This window comes from Penaeus chinensis, chromosome 2 (assembly GCF_019202785.1).
Source record: "Penaeus chinensis breed Huanghai No. 1 chromosome 2, ASM1920278v2, whole genome shotgun sequence".
In the NCBI taxonomy this organism is placed as follows: Eukaryota; Metazoa; Arthropoda; class Malacostraca; order Decapoda; family Penaeidae; genus Penaeus; species Penaeus chinensis.
In genome coordinates, this window is record NC_061820.1 from 24,865,951 (window position 1) to 24,885,950 (window position 20,000).

General features: G+C 40.4%; 3 protein-coding genes across 4 annotated transcripts in view; 2 read left to right on the forward strand and 1 right to left on the reverse strand.

Moving 5' to 3' along the window:
* Positions 1–1,745, forward strand: part of LOC125034475 (RNA polymerase II degradation factor 1-like) — a 5,524-nt gene extending 3,779 nt beyond the window's left edge. The window contains exons 6-7 of the mRNA XM_047626286.1: positions 1–1,474; positions 1,619–1,745. The exon at positions 1–1,474 is cut by the window's left edge and continues 95 nt beyond it. Coding sequence (XP_047482242.1) covers positions 1–1,474; positions 1,619–1,745 — 1,601 coding nt within the window. The remainder of the gene's footprint in view (positions 1,475–1,618) is intronic.
* Positions 1,746–4,774: 3,029 nt separating this feature from the next.
* On the forward strand, positions 4,775–12,420 carry LOC125031087 (pre-mRNA-splicing factor ATP-dependent RNA helicase PRP16-like). The gene is made up of 2 exons (XM_047621570.1): positions 4,775–4,976; positions 8,069–12,420. The coding sequence occupies exon 2, from the start codon at positions 8,074–8,076 to the stop codon at positions 11,851–11,853; it is 3,780 nt and encodes a 1,259-aa protein (XP_047477526.1). The 5' UTR covers positions 4,775–4,976; positions 8,069–8,073; the 3' UTR covers positions 11,854–12,420.
* Positions 12,421–19,516: 7,096 nt separating this feature from the next.
* Positions 19,517–20,000, reverse strand: part of LOC125030714 (targeting protein for Xklp2-like) — a 13,236-nt gene continuing 12,752 nt past the window's right edge. For both annotated transcript variants that reach the window (XM_047620963.1, XM_047620954.1), the window contains exon 13: positions 19,517–20,000. This exon is cut by the window's right edge and continues 690 nt beyond it. The gene's annotated coding sequence lies outside the window, so the exon portion shown is untranslated.

Below are 20,000 nucleotides of genomic sequence, written 5' to 3' on the forward strand. Positions count from 1 at the left end.
GTTCAGAAGAGAGCTCCGAGGAAGACAGCTCAGAAGAAACATCTCAGGAGAACACATTGCCGATGGAAGACTTCAGAATGCAGGGCGACCTCGACTACGGTTATAAAGAGTTAGGGGAACCAACAGATGGAACATTTGGACAATCAAAAGATATCCAAGAACTGGTTGAAAAATCACAGGATTACCAGGGACTGGCTGAACAATCACAGGATTACCAGGGACCGGCTGAACAGTCACAGGATTACCAGGGACCGGCTGAACAATCACAGGATTACCAGGGACCGGCTGAACAATCACAGGATTACCAGGGACCGGCTGAACAGTCACAGGATTACCAGGGACCGGCTGAACAATCACAGGATTACCAGGGACCGGCTGAACAATCACAGGATTACCAGGGACCGGCTGAACAGTCACAGGATTACCAGGGACCGGCTGAACAGTCACAGGATTACCAGGGACCGGCTGAACAATCACAGGATTACCAGGGACCGGCTGAACAATCACAGGATTACCAGGGACCGGCTGAACAATCACAGGATTACCAAGAATCTGCTGAACAATCACAGGATTACCAGGAACCAGCTGAACAATCACAGGATTACCAGGGACCTGCTGAACAATCACAGGATTACCAGGAACCTGCTGAACAATCACAGGATTACCAGGGACCGGCTGAACAATCACAGGATTACCAGGGACCGGCTGAACAATCACAGGATTACCAGGGACCGGCTGAACAATCACAGGATTACCAGGGACCGGCTGAACAATCACAGGATTACCAGGAACCTGCTGAACAATCACAGGATTACCAGGAACCTGCTGAACAATCACAGGATTACCAGGGACCGGCTGAACAATCACAGGATTACCAGGGACCGGCTGAACAATCACAGGATTACCAGGAACCAGCTGAACAATCACAGGATTACCAGGAACCTGCTGAACAATCACAGGATTACCAGGAACCTGCTGAACAATCACAGGATTACCAGGGACCGGCTGAACAATCACAGGATTACCAGGGACCGGCTGAACAATCACAGGATTACCAGGAACCAGCTGAACAATCACAGGATTACCAGGAACCTGCTGAACAATCACAGGATTACCAGGAACCTGCTGAACAATCACAGGATTACCAGGGACCGGCTGAACAATCACAGGATTACCAGGGACCGGCTGAACAATCACAGGATTACCAGGAACCAGAAGAACAATCACAGAATTACCAGGAACCTGCTGAACAATCACAGGATTACCAGGGACCGGCTGAACAATCACAGGATTACCAGGAACCTGCTGAACAATCACAGGATTACCAGGGACCGGCTGAACAATCACAGGATTACCAGGGACCGGCTGAACAATCACAGGATTACCAGGGACCGGCTGAACAATCACAGGATTACCAGGAACCTGCTGAAATAAGGTTACCAGGACGGCTGACATCACGGTCGGACGTGACACAGTACAACTGCTGACAATCACAGATTAAATCTGAACAATCACAGGATTACCAGGACCGGCTGAACAATCACAGGATTACCAGGACCGGCTGAACATCACAGGATTACACAGAAGAACAACACAGAATTACCAACTTACATCACAGGATTACCAGGGACGCTGAACAATCACAGGATTACCAGGGACGGCTGAACAATCACAGGATTACCAGGGACCGGCTGAACAATCACAGGATTACCAGGAACTGGAACATCAAGTTACCGGACGGCTGAACAATCACAGGATTACCAGGGACCGGCTGAACAATCACAGGATTACCAGGAACCAGAAGAACAATCACAGAATTACCAGGAACCTGCTGAACAATCACAGGATTACCAGGGACCGGCTGAACAATCACAGGATTACCAGGACGTGAACAATCACAGATACAGGGACGCTGACAATCACAGATTACCAGGAACCAGAAGAACAATCACAGAATTACCAGGAACCTGCTGAACAATCACAGGATTACCAGGAACCAGAAGAACAATCACAGGGTTACCAGGAACCAGCAGAACAACCACAGGACTACCCAGAACCAGATGAACTGGGCTATCAGGATATAGCTGAACAATCACAACAACCAAATGAGCAGTCAAAAGATTACCAAAAAGCTGATGAACAAGCGAGTTACAAAGATGCAAATGAACATTCTCAGGGCAACCAGGATGGAGACTTATCGGGTGTAGACGGTGCACAGTCCATTCAGGTTCCAGCCCAAGCCCTCTATCAGGTTCCAGCTCAAGTCCCTTATCAGGTCCCAAGTCAGGTGTTTTATCAGATTCCACCCCAGGTTCCTTATCTGATTCCTGGGCAGGTTCCTTACCAAGTCCCAATACAGATGCCTTATCAGGCTCCTGTACAGGTACCTTATCAGGCTCCTGTACAGGTACCTTATCAGGCTCCTGTACAGGTACCTTATCAGGCTCCTGTACAGGTACCTTATCAGGTTCCAGCCCTGGTTCCCTTCCAGGACCCAGCACAGATACAACGCCTAGTTCCTGAACAGCCACATGACTAGTTCCAATGTGGATACCTGTCTTATATAGGCGTTTACCTGAAACAGGGTCTAGCTTTTCATTAGCCTACAGAGTGAAACCCCATGATTTGCTTCCCATGCACACTATCTGTTTCTGCATTCTGATTTTACCTTAACCCTGTGAGAATTTCAGAAAGGTTATATACATACATTCATAGAGCTAAACAAAAATCAATGCATAAAAAATGTGATTTTATCCTTACTCTGTTTCACAAATTTGTAACGCATTAAAATCTGATCAAACTTAAGAGACATTTAAGTTCCTGATAATAGCTTGCCCATGAAACAGAATAAAAAAAAAAAACAATTAGCAGAGAGAGAGAGAGAGAGAGAGAGAGAGAGAGAGAGAGAGAGAGAGAGAGAGAGAGAGAGAGAGAGAGAGAGAGAGAGAGAGGAAGAGAGAGAGAGAGAGAGAGAGAGAGAGAGAGAGAGAGAGAGAGAGAGAGAGAGAGAGAGAGAGAGAGAGAGAGTATGTGTGTGTGAGAAAGAGAGAGAGAATGGGGGCGGGGTCATAGTAACTTACAGACTGACAGTCTTGTTAATAAATGAAACACTTTTTTGATCTATGAAAACCCTAGTCACACTGTAACTTGTGGCTTAGTTTTACAAAACCATTAAGGACCTGTACACCGTTCTCAGCAAAGATATCCAGTCCAGATGGGTGCTGTTTGCACTTGAAACATGAACCACAGTCTGAGTCTGACAGCCGGAGAAATAAAAAATTGCTTTCCTTTTTCAGTGATCAGAACATTCTTTTATGTATGCACAATATCATCTTACCCTTGGGTTAAAAGCTTACCTCATAATGGGCATTATTATCTATATATATTTTCGATGTTGTGCCTTTATTATTATTATCATTACTATTATCATCGCCCCTAGTGAGGGAAGAAAGTGTTATTCAAAGGGTAACAATGCGCTTCTTTCTCTCAGTGTAATAATAGTTATGATACTACTACTGCTACTAATGATAATAGTAATGATAATGATGTGAATAATAATAATAATAATAATAATAATAATAATAACAATAATGATAATGATAATAATACCAACGATAATACTAATAATGAAAATAATAATGCAAATAATAATGAAAATAATCATGAAAATAATAATGACAATAATAATGATAACAATAATAGTAGTAGTAATAATAATAATAATAATAATAATAATAATAATAATGATAATAATAATAATAGCAATAATGATAATACGAATAAGAATAATGATAGGAATAATCATTATCATTATTATTAATCAATTTTATTATTATTATTATTTTCATTATTATTTTATTATTATTTTCATTATTACTACTATCGTTGGAATTATCATTATTATTATTATTATTATTATTATTATTATTCACATCATCATCATCACTATTATCATTAGTAGTAGTAGTATCATAACTATTATTATCATTATCATTATTATTATCATTATTGTTATTATTAGTATTATTAATATTATTATTATCATCATCATCATCACCATCTTTATTATTATTATCATTATCATGAATATTAATATCATAATTATTGTTAAAATTATTATTATCATTATTATTATTATCTTCATTATCGTCATTATTATTGATATCATTATTATTATTGTTATTATCATTATTATTATTATTGTTAATATTCTCATTATTATTATTATTATTATTATCATTATTATTATTGTTATTGTTATTATTAGTATTGTTGTTATTATTATTATTATTATTATTATTATTATTATTATTATTATTATCATCATCATTATTATTATTCATTATTATTATTATTATTATTATTACTATTATTTATATTATTATCATTATTATTATGATTATTATTATTATTATTATTATTATTATTATTATTATTATTATTATTATTATTATTGTTGTTGTTGTTGTTGTTGTTGTTATCATTCTTATTACTGTTATTGTTATTATAATTATTATTATTATTATTATTATTATTATTATCATTGTTATTATCATTATCATTCTTATTCTTATCAGTATTATTTTTATTACTGTCATTATCATTATTACTGATATTTTGTTATTATCATGATTGTTATTATCGTAGTTATGATACTGTTAATAATAGTCATAACAGTCACAATAATAACCGTAATCGCTGACATTAATAAAGTTGCAGCATCATCACTAAAACTTTGCTCTCGTTTCCCTCGCCTGGCTTTATTTACATCCGACCTAAACAAATGAGCAGCACAAATGTGAAACGTTTTGTTCAGTTGCACGTCTCTACACAGAGCTGTTATTTCTTTTGTTGCAGAATAAGCAAGTGTTAGGAAATAAAAAGACATTTACTGAGTAGGAGTGGCGTTGCAGAATATGGAAACAAATACAAGCTCATTGCAGAGTTGAAGAAATTACGGGAGTCTAAAGTACAGAGTAAGTCATGTTCAACTAAATTTTTAAAAAGATAAGAAGAATATTAAAATTCGCCGTGTTCATTGGAATTTGAAAACGCTTACATTAAAAGCAGAAGGTCTGTTTGGTTGTCTTGTGAGCGTGCATGTTCTCAAAGCGTCTATTGATGAAACAAGGTAAAAAGTTAATTTTCAAATTTATATAATCACAGTAATTAGGAAACACAAAAATCAAATTGTTGAGTATGAAGAAGTCCAATAGTTATGATAAAGTAATTCGGAATTTATAGCACAAAATAGTGATGAGGAAAACCAAATACCCCTCAATGTGCATATTTGCACAAAGTGTAAATTTCTAAAGTAGATCTGCATCTAAAAATCCATCCCATTTAGTTTCAATAGACTTCAATCAGTGTCTGCTAATTAGATATATCTGTAATAGTCAGCAGTATGAACCCCAACGATCTGGATGACGTGACCATCGCATCAGGAAAATTTAAGAGGAACTTCCCCTCGTGAGAATTTTGACTGAAGGCCAGGCAGACTCGCCACAAGTGCACAATACCTTGGAATGTGATTAGACTCAGTGGGCATTTAAGAAGGGGCTTTTGCATTATTTCCATCAATAAATAAGTGGAATGTCCCGTCTGTGAGCCACAAATGGAAGAGCGCCAGGGAGGACCCTATTTCCATGCTCAGGATCCTATTTCTGCCCACTGTGACCTGTGTTGCAGCCTGTATTACAGAAAATGTAATATGAAAAGATTTTTAAAAATGACACAAATAACAGAATGTTGCTTACTGTTATTATTATTGCATTGTGTCATGGACTACCTACAGAGATTATATGGAGTCTGTACAAGGAAAACAGTCAATTATCATCTGATTAAAACTAATTAAATAACAAATATAGATGTTGGAAAATGGCAGATAGCTAAAAATGCCTATACAGAAGAAGAGAAAATATCATTGTGTTCGTGTGCAGCTGGCTTACAAGCCACACACCTGTGAGAGTGTCTGGTCAAGTAAGCCTAATGCCTGTATTTTGGGCCATGTGCAGTGAAGCATTCAGATCCAAGGGGTTAATTGAAAGTGCAACTATTTGAAAACTCAGAACCAAGTGTGTTGTGAAGGCTTCAGCTTGGTTTTAATGATAATTGCAAGACATGTCACATAAACCTATCTGGTTTCTATCTTGCTGGTGACTTTGCATTACAAATGGGGTGTTAGAGCGACATCAGTCATCCTTAACCCATGGCTGACGGGCATGACGTGTATGTATGTGCTATGCCCACTGTGAGTTACTTAATTGAATGTTTTTATACATAGGTGGCTACACTTGAACTAAGTCACCAATGAGCCAGTTACGAGTACTGTCTGTCTTGCCCTGTTTACCCTTTTCTTTGATTTATGAAAATATTTTACGTTATCTTATTTTGCTATTACTAATGTTTATAACATTATAGTAATTATAAAGTTTATAATAAAAATAACACCATCGATATTCATAGCAATAGTAATAAATACATTTTTCCCGCCAATTCAAATCATGTAAGGTCACAAGGTCTACTAATTGACTCCTTTGTGGCTAATGACTAGCAGAGCCATCAATGTGCAGACACATTCACAAAAAATATAGAAAATGAGCACAGCATTTTCCCCATTTTTTATTCAATTTCCCCAGCGGCTTGGGTTAAGGGGAATTCCAGGGAGCACAGCCCGATGGCAGTGATGGAAATATAGATATTAACAGGTTTAGTATTGTTGTTGTTACATTGGGTTAACGGAATCCACTAGACATTGTGAGGAATTCATTGTTGCCAAATTTTTAAGATGCATATTGATTCTAGAAAATACTGGGAAGTCTAATGCCTGTGAATTAAACTTCATTATTATCACTGTAGGTTGTTCCAGTAACCATGCCAAATGGATGTGTATTGCAATATTTTCACTTAAATTTCTGGGGATTTACTTCAGGCATATAGAAAGTGCTAGGTTGATTTTTTTTTTTTTTTTTTTTTTACTTTGCTTTTTCAGTCATTTCATGCAAACGTCCAAAAATTCAGATGCAAAATATGGCTCATGGGAAGATTCTCAGATGGCAAAATTAAAGCTAAGTCCACATTAGCTTTTGATTGCAGCAGTCATTATAAAATAGAATATTATAGAATTTTTCTTTGGATTACATTTTGCTACTGAATTATTGTTATGTGTCCACCTGAATCATTCTGTGTTGGGCAATAAAGGCCCTATAAGCTCAAGTCCAACCTAATAGGAACAGTGTCAAGCATTCTGGAAAAGGTTGATAAACTTCCATGTATATTCTGGGAGTAGTCTTTAAACCGAGGACTGTAAAGACTGCATTCTTGGAGGCTGAACATGATGTAGAAAGATATATCATAAAGAAAAATTAACATATTTTTAATATTGAACTTGTGTCTGTTTTACTAGGGCTTATAATAGTATGAATATTTGTAGTGGAGTTCAGTTCCATTTTATTATTGAGTAAAGAAAAAGAAGAAAAAAAAATCTTAGTTGCCATATCCCAGCCACTTAGACTTGTTAAAGAACGGAGTATATGATTTTATCCCTTTCCTTCTGTCTGAATTCTTCTGATCCTTAATCTCCTTCTTCGACCTCTTTTTCTTTTCTTTTTCTTTTTCTTTCTTCTCTTTCTCCTTCTCCTACTTGTTCTCCTTTTTTTTTTTCTTCTTCATCTTTTTACCCTCTTTATTGGTAAGTTCACCAACAGCATACAACATATGGAATGCTTAGCAAATTTAATAGTAGTAGTGCAGCAGCAACATTATTATTATTATAATCATGATTGGTTTAATAGTTATAATGATAATTAGTATTACATTTAGAAATCATAATGATTTCAGAAAAGGACACTGCATTGAAGTAGCTTGTTTATATTTATGCATATTTATTATTTACATATTATTGACTCTCTCTCTCTCTCTCTCTCTCTCTCTCTCTCTCTCTCTCTCTCTCTCTCTCTCTCTCTCTCTCTCTCTCTCTCTCTCTCTGTCTCTCTCTGTCTCTCTCTCTGATGGCTTTTATGCTTTTGTTTAATCTCATGTTTACTGTTTTTTTTGTTTTATTTGCCAGGTGAGATGTCACACATCCTGGAAGGTTCCTCGGGAGGTGTTGGAGGCCTCATTGTCAGGAAGGTGAAGAAGGAAGAAGATAATGACTCGGTGTTCAAAAAGCCAGGTGCTCCTGTCAGGGGCTCGATCCTTGGCCTGGACAAACTGGCTGCCCTGAAGAGGAAGATCCGAGAGGATAATGACAAGGAGAGTAGCCAGAGGAAGGTGAAGAGGGATTCCTCCAGTGACAGTGATGATGGCAGTGACAGCGATGATGAGGATGGAAAGGAGTCAAGAAAAGAGGACATGGGAAAGCAAAGAGAGTACAGATCTAGGTATGATGAGACACCGACATACACTGGGGGTGTCAACCGTGAAGTTAGAGACCGACTCTCGGAAAAACAGAAAAAGCACAAAGACAGGTATGTCAGTGCATCAACCAAAGACAGAAAGGAAAGAGATAGAGACAGAGATGACCAGGATAGATATAGGGACAGTAGAAAAAGAGAATATGATAGAGGTAGAAGAGACAGTTATTACAGAGATGGTAGAAGGGAAAGATACGGTGATAAAAGCGAAAGATATGGTGATAGAAGTGAAAGATATGGTGATAAAAGTGAAAGATATTTCAATGACCGAAGTAAGCGAGGAAACAGGAGTGAGAGAAGAGGTGATTATGGAAATGGTTCAGAAAGATCAGGTTATTCTGAGAGGTCAGGAATGGGTGACTGGTCTGAGAGGTCCAACAGGACACCAAGGTTCTCTGATGCCCCACAAACACCACGGATTCCAGGAGTGAAAGACACGCCTTCTCATTCTTCATGGGATGATGAAGATAACTCCATTACTCCTTCAAAGACCTCTTCCTGGGACCTTCCTACTCCCTCTTCCCAACATCGATCCAGAGACAATGATTGGTCATTCCGCAGTGGAAGCCACTCAATGCGAGAGAGAAATTCCCCTAGCAGGAAGGACTTCCATGATAGTGATAAGACTCCACTTCCAACACCATCATACAAGTACAATTCTTGGATGAGTGACAGAGATGGGAGGGTGAAAAGAGAATTTGATGATGAAGAAGAGAGAGAGAGATGGGAAGAAGAAGAGAAACGACTAGATAGACAGTGGTATGACATGGACCAAGGTTATGATGACACAAATAACCCATTTGCTGATGTGTCCCAGGAGTATGAGAGGAAGAAAAATGAGAAACTGGAAAAGAACAAGAAAAAGATGAGTGCAAAGCAGAGGCAAATTCATAAGGATAATGAATTGTGGGAAACAAACAGGATGTTGACCAGTGGTGTTGTACAGAAGATAGATTATGATGAGGATTTCGAGGAGGAATTTACCAACAGGGTCCATATTTTGGTGCACAACATTGTGCCCCCATTCTTGGACGGCCGAATAGTCTTCACTAAGCAACCAGAGCCTGTGATTCCAGTTAAAGATTCTACATCAGATATGGCACAAGTGTCCAGGAAAGGTTCTGCTGCTGTCAAGAGCAGGAGAGAGCAACGTGAACGGCGTAAAGCTGCTAAAAAAGAATGGGAACTTGCGGGTACACAGCTGGGAAATCTCATTGGTGTCAAAAAAGAGGATGAAAGAGATGACAGGAAGATTGAAGAAGGAGAAACAGATTACAAAGCTGATCAGAAATTTGCAGAACACATGAAAGATTCAAATCAAGCAGCTAGTGACTTTGCCAGAAAGAAGACCATGAAAGAGCAGCGACAGTTTCTTCCAGTCTTTGCAGTAAGGGAAGAACTACTCCGAATTATTAGAGAGAATTCAGTTGTAATCATTGTTGGTGAGACAGGAAGTGGGAAGACGACTCAGTTGACTCAATACCTTCATGAGGATGGTTACAGTACACTTGGCATGATTGGATGTACACAGCCAAGGCGTGTGGCTGCAATGTCAGTGGCCAAGCGAGTGTCTGATGAAATGGGTACACACCTTGGAGAAGAAGTTGGTTATGCCATTCGTTTTGAAGATTGTACTAGTGAAAAGACAATCATGAAATACATGACTGATGGAATTTTGCTGAGAGAGTCATTGCGTGAGAGTGATTTAGATAATTATAGTGCAATTATTATGGATGAGGCTCATGAACGTTCTCTAAGCACAGATGTATTGTTTGGTTTGTTGCGTGAAGTTGTGGCTCGTAGACATGATTTGAAGTTGATTGTTACATCTGCAACTATGGATTCACAAAAATTTGCCACATTCTTTGGTGAAGTACCAGTGTTTACCATTCCTGGCAGAACATTTCCTGTTGAGGTATTTTTTTCGCGTAATGTTGTTGAGGATTATGTAGAAGCAGCAGTGAAACAAGCTCTTCAAATTCATCTTCAAGCAGAGGAAGGAGATGTCTTGGTGTTCATGCCAGGACAAGAAGATATTGAGGTTACCTGTGAACTTATTGTGGAGAAATTAGATGAAATTGATAATGCTCCCCAGTTAGCTGTTCTTCCCATCTATTCTCAGCTTCCCTCAGATCTCCAAGCAAAGATTTTCCAACGTGCACCTGATGGTCTGCGCAAATGTGTTGTGGCTACAAACATTGCTGAAACATCTCTTACTGTAGATGGTATTAAGTATGTTGTTGATTCAGGTTACTGCAAGCTGAAGGTTTTTAATCCAAGGGTAGGTATGGATGGCCTTCAGGTTTATCCAGTGTCACAGGCCAATGCCAACCAGAGAATGGGCAGAGCAGGGCGCACTGGTCCTGGTATGTGCTATCGCTTGTACACAGAACGACAGTATAAGGATGAACTCTTGGCAACTACAGTTCCAGAGATCCAGCGTACTAATCTGGCAAATGTGGTACTTCTACTGAAATCTCTTGGTGTAGAAGACCTGCTAAAATTTCATTTTATGGATCCTCCTCCTCAGGATAACTTGCTTAATTCTCAGTATCAGTTGTGGACTCTAGGTGCCTTGGATAATACTGGTATGCTAACAAAGTTAGGAAGAGCAATGGTAGAGTTTCCACTTGATCCAGCACTTTCAAAAATGTTGTTGGCAGGTGTAGAAATGCATTGCTCAGAAGAAATTTTAACAATTGTTTCCATGCTGTCTGTACCAGCTCTCTTCTACCGTCCCAAAGGTAGGGAGGAGGAAGCTGATGCAATGCGTGAAAAATTTCAGGTACCAGAGTCTGACCATCTGACTTATTTGAATATATATAGACAGTGGCGTCTGCAGAAATATTCCATGAATTGGTGTAATAAGCATTTCTTACATTTTAAAGCTCTTAAAAAAGTAAGAGAAGTAAGACAGCAGTTACATGATATTATGGAACAGCAAAAGCTAAAGGTAATTAGCTGTGGTATGGATGAAGACTTAGTACGCAAGTGCATATGTGCTGCATACTTCCATCAGGCTTGTCGCCTAAAAGGGATTGGTGAATATGTTAACCTTCGTACAGGAACACCTTGCCACCTCCACCCTACCTCAGCTCTGTTTGGTATGGGATACACACCTGATTACATTGTATACCATGAACTGGTAATGACAAGTAAAGAATACATGCAGTGTGTCACAGCAGTGGAAGGAGGGTGGTTAGCTGAAGTGGGAGGTAAATTCTACAGTATAAATGAAGGTGGTTCATCTCGGATGGAGAAGCGCCGCCAGGCTCTTGCACACAAAGCTGCCATGGAAGCAGAGATGGACAGAGCCCAGGACACACTGAAGGCACGAGCAGAAGAGAAGCAGCGAAGGGAAGAATCATCTCGTCGCCAGCAAGTGTATGATGTTGGCACGCCCAGACGTGTGCAGACTTCAGCACGATTTGGTATTTAAGTGTATCATTTCTCTGGAATGAATTTGACAATGACAATAGGAATTTAAGTAATGTTGTGAAATATGATTTATCTTTTGCTTTTGATTTCTCTCTTAGAATGAAATGTTTATGGTAATAGTATGGAAAAATTATTTTAATACTAACAGTTGGTACATTCAAATCACCCAAAATTTTGTAAATAGCAATTTTTCTTCATTTTAAAAACACCTTAAATTGAATGTTAACTCTTTGATAAAAAGATTTTAATTTCTCTTGAATGAAGAATCTATTCTTGTCTTTTTATATTGTAACTAGCTATCATTATGAATGTATTTTTTTAAGTTCCAATAAGTAAATTTTATGCAAATTACTTCCTTTCTTTTAAAAGTCCTTTAAGTTAAGGAATCGGATAACATATGAAACTGATACATGGCATTAGTTTTTGCTAGTTTTTTCAGAACTTCATTGCTTGTAGATTTTTAATTCCATGCTATTAATGACCATAGCAAAAAATAAATAAGTAAATTCCCAGGAGAATATGCAACACTACACCATATTGGCATAAAATAAACCACATCACTCTGTTATGGTTTGCTTTTTTTTTTTTCTTCCTCCTCATCTCTTTAGCCCGTACATGAGTCAGGCATGCCATCTCTCTCTTGATGCTATGTCTGCTCCCACAAACTTTCCCTCACCATACTACTATCCCTTGATCTTTCCTTCCTACCTTTGCTTCTTCTGCACGTTTACTTACTCCTTTCCTATTCCCCCTTTTCCCATCTCTGACCTCTTCCCTGTTCTGTCCATTCTACACCTCCTTGGCTTGTAATCTTACTCCGTATTTGCTTCTGTTTTCCCTGACCCACCAAAATCAGATATCCCCCACCTTCTGTCCTTCTTGCTCATTTCCTTGACCATGTTTCAACTCATTCCTCCAGTATCCTCGTTTACACTGATGGTTCCAAATCCATCGTCGGTGCTGGTTTCTCAGTAGTCTTCCCTACTTGCACTGGATTGAGTCCAGTGTCCTTACAGAACTGTTCGCACTCCTTTTCACCTTGGAACACATACACCATTCCTCTTTCACTAGTTTTACTGACTCTCATAACACTCTCTCTCCTAAAGTCTATGAACTTGATCCCTTATCTGTAAGATCCAGGCCTAATTGTTTTACCTGTCTACACACCACAAATCTGTCAAACTTTGCTGGGTGCCCAGCCATGTTGGAATCCCTGGCAGTGAATATCAAGATACTCTAGCATGCATCGCGATTATGTCCACACCCCATTTCTCAGCCACAAATTATTACCCACAATTTAAAATATTTTATGCTTGATAACAATCTTATCTGGTCAAGTTACATAAGTTACATACTGTAAAACTATCAATCTCCTCCTGGTCAGCTCAATTTCAGATGCTACGAGACAATTCTCACCCGCTTGCTTATTGGCCACACCTGCCTTACTCACTCCTATTTCATGTCATGTTCTGATCTGCCTCTGTGTTCCCTACACATTCATTGTCCAGTTCACATTTTACTGCAGCTTGTACTTCTGCTTTCCCTCACCTAGCCTCCTTTCACCAACCTCCCAACCTGTTTGACATCCTTACTGAATTCCACACTTTCTGCTTTAACAGCCTGTTCTCCTTCCTCAGATGCATACATAGCCTTCACTTGATCTAATCCCTCCGTTGCATATTCCTGCCTTAACTCATTTACTCAGCTTGTCCACCCTTACCCATCTTTACCTTTTTCCAATACAAGCCTACTGCTGTATGACTGTTGACATATAGCACCTTATCAACTCCCCTCTTTCTGATATTATACCTTTTTATAGTGCTACATGACTTTTGATGTCTAGCACATTTATTTTGCCTTTAATACTTTGTGACTTTGTGTGTGTGTGTGTGTGTGTGTGTGTGTGTGTGTGTGTGTGTGTGTGTGTGTGTGTGTGTGTGTGTGTGTGTGTGTGTGTGTGTCTGTGCCTGTGTGCGTGCGTGCGTGCGTGCGCGCTGAATAAGGGAATAGAAACTTGAAGTTTTAAGGGGATATATAGTACTGCCTGTTTGGAGCATTACTTTGTGCTGCTAAGAATGGTATCTACCTTATTAATCATTTTACATTTGTCAAATGATTTTCATCAAAATGAAATACGATCGTGTATAACTCTTTAAAACTTTTGAACTTATTACAATGTACACCGAAATATATGTTAACCATGTGCCTCTACTTTGTTCAATTACCTTACAGTTCTTGACATTTGTCATATTAATTCTGCAATACTAGAGGGTAATCAGAATGGGATAAACTATTCTGGTAATTTGGATATAAATGGTTAATGGTTAAAAAGTAAAATAAATGTGCTAGATATCAAAGTTCATGTAGCACTATAGATGGGTATAGTAAGCGGGTACAGGGCAACTGTGGGACTGAGAGAGTAACATTGCATGGAAACACCGGTGGATCAGAATGTGACTTGAGATAGGAGTGCGTGAGGCGGGTGTGGTCAACACACAAACGGACAAGGACCGTCTCCCTGTGTCTGTTCTGATGGAATGGCAAGGGCAGGAGTAGATGGAAAATTTACAGTATGTTATTTATTGGAGAGAAGACTTAGGCCGGTAAGACTGCCACCGGGCAAAGAGGAAAGTCCTGAAGTAGGGGTAAAAATCAGTGGCTGCAATATGTGAGAAACGGGGTTGGTGTGAAGTGGACATAGCGGCGGAGCGTGCTAGAGCAAGGTCTGTGTAAGTACTTGCATAGACTGTGCTAGAGTGTCTGCTTGTTCTTGCCAGGGATCCTGACATGGCTGGGCACAAAGCAAAACTTTACAGACAGGGGGGTTGGTCAAATGCACAGATTGTATGAGAGATAGCAAGTTACTGGGATCAGAAATGACAGTGAAAGGGGAGGAAGGGAGGGCGGGCATGCGTTTTAAGTTGAAAAGGAGTATGCAGTGCTGTTGTAAGGACACTGGACTCAGGAAGGAGAGGATAGTTGAAAATACGGGAACGGAAGTCTACAACGAAACCAGCGTCGAAGGATTTATTTACATCGATAAACGAGTGGAATGAACCATGATGCAAGAGCAAAAAGCATCCTCCAGGGAGGACGCGATTTCCTTGCTCAAGTTCTGATACCTGACCGCTGTGACCGGTGGCACAGAGTCTAGTACATAAAATGAAATATTACAAAATAAAATAAAATTGTTCCTTATTCTTATTATTACACTTAGTTATGGACTACCTAGAAAAATAATATGGAATTTGTACAAGGAAAAGGCAATTAGAATCTAGATAATTCAAATGACAATTATAGTCATTGGACAATGCCAAAAAATATAAAAATGCTTATGCAGAAAAATGAGAAAATTGTATTGCAAAGGGTAGGCATGGAGTCTTGTCACCACACACTTGTGTTTATGTGGACACAGTCTACAAGCCGCGCACCCGTGAGAGTGGCTTAATGCCTGTATTTTGGGCCACATGAGGGCAGTGAAGGGCGATTAGATCAAAGCGCAGTTTCAGGAGAAATGTCAGGAGGAGGAGGATCCAGGGAAGGGTATTGTTTTGTCAAAAAGGAGTCACATGTGTATCCATGAGGGAGCGGCAGGGACAACAGGGAAGAGAGGGGGGATGAAGATGAAGGGATTTAGGGAATATACGTAGGAGGAGGAGGATGGATGTCAGGAGTCACTTTAAGTGTAGAGGGAATGGGAGCAGAGATATTGGAGCATGAATGAGGTATAGGTATGTCATTTCGGGCTATGATTAGATAGTTTTGAAAGCCATCATGTGTTTCTGAAATGGAGTTGGTTTGGAAGGCCTGAGAAACGAAGATTTTCTTATGAGGGAGAGAAGAGGAGGAAGAGCGGACACCTTTGAGGGGCAAAGAAAGAGATAGTTGTAGGAGAAGATGCGATATAAGTTGGGGTGGAACGTTTAAATTATCTGCTGCGATAAATAGAGCGAGGAGGAAGAGTGGAAGGCACGAGGAAGTAGAGATTGTAGTGTCTGGATTTAGAATGGGAAAAGAGTCTGAGTGGGAGAGGGAGGGGAAGGGGGAAGGGGGAACGTAAGGAGTAGGAGGAAGAGATATGGGGGAGATGTAGAAACGTCTTGGGGAGATGAGGCAGAGCGAAGGACACCACTGGAGTAGGGAGCAAGATAAAACAATTCCTACCTGGTCTCGCAAAAAGTGAGGCAAGTCTGAATCTAAGGATTACTACATCTGAGTCGACCCTATAAGATACATTATGGGAACCACCACAATTGGCACATGTGCGTGATTGCGCGAACAATCATGGCTAGGTTGGACAGTGGTCTGTGGAGTGACTGCTCAGCCAACATTTCTGACATTGACATTGAGTACCCAGGGATAAGAATAATGGGGAAGGAAGAGGGAGTTGAGGCAGAGGAGTAGATATGGCATTCATAATCGAGAGTGGAGAGGATCAAGGTAACATGAAGATAAAGGAGAGTTTTGCGATCTGAGCCCCAGGATATATGGGATAGGGTTTGTGAAGGATATGGTCTCGCCAGGACAGTTTTGAGTAAAAAAATAACGCCTAGGAAATCGCCAGAGGAACGGTGTTGGAGTGGAGTGCCATATAAGAAGAGTGGAGGTTGGGGACCTACACGTGCGCGAGAGAAAAGGATGGAGAAAGATTTGGAGGAGAAAAGCGGAAGCCATGGTTTGTGGCCCAGGAAGATACTAATGATATTGCAGACTGAAGAAATTTGTAGAGATTTGGGAGGTGGGAGGGGGAGGTGGTGTTGTATCAGGAGGGGTATTAGGAGGTGGAGGGTCTGGGGAAGGGGATAGTTGTGATATAAGGGATTCACGTGTGTATCCAGGAGCGAGTGGAAGAGATAGAGGGGATGGTGGGAGGGTTAATGTAGGTGGAGCTGGGGTAGGGGGGGGGGCTGTGTTGGGAGGGGGTCGGAGGACAGGGTGTAGGGGGAATATGAGTAGGAGGAGGATGGATATCGGCGAGAGTTGTGGAATTTGAAGGTGGATGAGGGGTTTCAGTGTTAGTTTGAGACTCGAGTAGATCGTTTTGAATATCTTCAAGAGTTTCTGTAATGGAGTTGGTTGGGGAGTTTTGTGAGACAAAGGTTTTCTTGTGAGGGGGAGAGAAGACTGGTGTCTGAAGAGTAGGGGCAAAGGAAGGTGGTGATTGTGTGGTAGGGGAAGAGGGGGAACGTTTAGTCTGTCTGTTACGGGTAGTGCGGGGAGGGAAAGGGGGTGTTTGGGCTGTAGTAGAGATTGGAGTGTCTGGATTTAGGATGGCAAAAGAATTTAACTGAGGAAGGTAGGAGGTAGAAGAGGGGAAGTTAGATGGAGGAGGGATAGGTTTAGGGGAGGGTGTAGAAGCTTGCGAGGTAGGGGGGGTGGCAGAGTAAGCAACATTTCTGGAGTAGGGGGTAAGAGAAAAACCTCGCTGACGTGCTTCCTGTCTGGCTTCACGTAGAGTGAGTCCAAGTCTGAATCTGAGAGTTGCTACCTCAGACTCAAATTTGTAGGTGGGGCAGCCTCTATAAAATAAATTATGGGGGCGCATGTGCGTGATTGTGCAGAGCAGTTTGATCGGGTATGGCCAGGTTGGGCACATAGTGGGCATCTGGCTGTGGAACGGCAATGTTTGGCAGGATGTCCTAAACGCCAACAATTTTGGCACTGACGAGGAGGAGGTTGATATGGTCGGGCAGGGAGGGATTCTCCGCTGATGTATACATTAAAGGGTAGGTCATGTCTACGGAAAGTAATTTTGGCTATGTTAGTGGGTTTCTTACGATGACCTTTGGGAGGTATGGAGTAGCATTGTACTAATACCGCATCATAGTCCGTGAGACAGGCGAGTAAGTCTTCTCCATAATCTGACCAATTTTTGTCACAGACACGGCAATTTGCTAGGGAGATAGAAACAGTTCCGGTGCAAGTATTGAGGGCAGGATGGGGTTACCATATAGATCAGTTAGATTTGATAATGCTATAGCTTGGTTTTCAGATGTTACGGTGACGAGACGGGAACGGTCGGGTCGCCAACGGAAAGAGACTTTGCCTACTTGTTTTTGGAGACATTGCTGGAAGAGAAGGGTGTTGTCAGAGTAAGGAGCTGTGGGAGGGATCACGAAAAATCGGTCCCATTTGGCTGGGCTAAATAGAGTATTTAAGATTCTTGTAGAGGTGGGGGTAGTAGAAGGATGGGGGCGAGAGGAAGAGTGTATGTTAGTGTCAGTCTATTTCCTCCCTTATTACTACTGTAAGGTAGTGATAAGGGAGGATGGGGTAGTTGATGAAGAAGGTTGTGGGGGTAGAGGTGTTGAAGTTGAGCATGTTGGGAGAGTAGAAATGTCTCCTGGGGGTTGTGTTGATTAGGGTGGATACTGTACTAGTAGTCATTGAGGAGGGGGTAGTTGTGTATTGTTCGGAGCCATGGTCAAGGGAGAGCCTGGGGTTAGGGAATCGGTAGTTTGAATTGGTGGGGCTATTTGATGAAAGGGCAAACCTCATTGCCCCTAATAGTGGTAAAAAAAAAAAAAAAAAAAGTTGGGGAGAGAAACAGTCCTCAGGGTCCCCTTGAGGGGTAAGGGCTAGACAACTAAAGCACGGGAATACCGTGCCCATGGCTCCCTCAGGCCGTTTAGGACTGGCACAAAGTCAGCCTTTCATCCTTTCAGCACGGCTCTTACACCTTAGGAAGTGGATAGTAGAAGGGGTTGGTGAAGGAACAGAAATGAAAAAGTAAGAGGAGAAAAAAAACAAAACATGCAAAATTAGTTCAGTCGAGGGCTGAGTCCCAAGGTTGGGGAGTTCCCCAGCATTGGGTCCTAAGCCCCCCCCCCCCCCACACACACACACACACGACAACAACGGGCAAGGAGTTGGGGGGAAAGCAATGTGTGTGGACTTCCAGAATAGTCATTGGTCGTAAACAATTGTATCAGATATGAAAGGTTACACAGCAGTATTGTAAAGGGTAAATAAGAGTTAACGATTTGGGTAGGTGGACAGGGGATAAGGAGAAAGAAAAGGAAAGAGGGAAAAGAAAATACCCTGCAAAATTAGTTTAAGGCAAGGGTTTTGGCTCAAGGTAGGTAGGCCTCAGTCTATTTCCTAAGCCCCCCGCCAAAAAAAAAAAGATCATGGGATTAGGGGTTGTATTCTGAAGGTTGAGTCATGACCTGGGTGAATGGTTCAAAATGGATAGAGTTAACAGCATACATCAAGGGGGGATATTAGCCTCAGTGGTCGGAGCAGTGATCAAAGGAGAAGCAGGGTTTGGGAAACCAAAAAGTGAAATTTACACAGGATAGTTGAAGGGCAAGCCTTAATGCCCCTAAATCATTATTAGCCATGGTGAACATGAAATATGAGGAAGAAAAGTCTACCCCTCTAAGTCCCAAAAAAGGTAATGATTGATCGATTGGTGAAAATCATATGGGGTAAGAGCTAGGTGATTAACCAAGGGAATAGTGTGTCCATGACTCCTGGAGGCCCTTCAGGACCAACACAAAGACAGCCTTTTATCCTTTCTGCATGGCTGCAAACCTGGTTGAGCCGAAGGCTGAGGCCCAAGGTAGGGGAGGTCCTCAACATTAGGCCTCAGTCTATTTACTATGACCTCCATGACAACAGGATTGGAGGGAATATGTATATATGGGGAGACAAAATACATGTGTTTTTTATAATTTATTAAAGGATATAAACATTTCATTATAAAAGATTTCCTATATTTCAGACAATATTTGAAGTAAAAAGTATTTAAAAAAAAGAAAGAAAAAAAAAAAAACTTAAGCTTTCTCAAATAGCAGGAAATGAAAATAACGTATCCTTAAAATTAATAGGACAGAAAGAAGAAGAATTCAGCATGTCTAAAAAATAAGGCAAATGTATACTACATTTGATTAAATACTTTGGAATGCTGTACACTGATATTACTTAGCCCTCTGCTCCAAGACTGGCTTCCATAAAAAAATTCTGACAATTATTTATATTTCATACCTGAGGGCTCAAGATGGTGTTTTTTTTTTTTTTTTTATTAGGTACCAGTAATATAAATAAATTACAAGGCACAATACTTTGGAATCTTAAAAAAACAGGTATTATTCAACAAAATGAAACATGCTGAGACTTGAAGTTACTTGTAAAGCTAAGATGTCA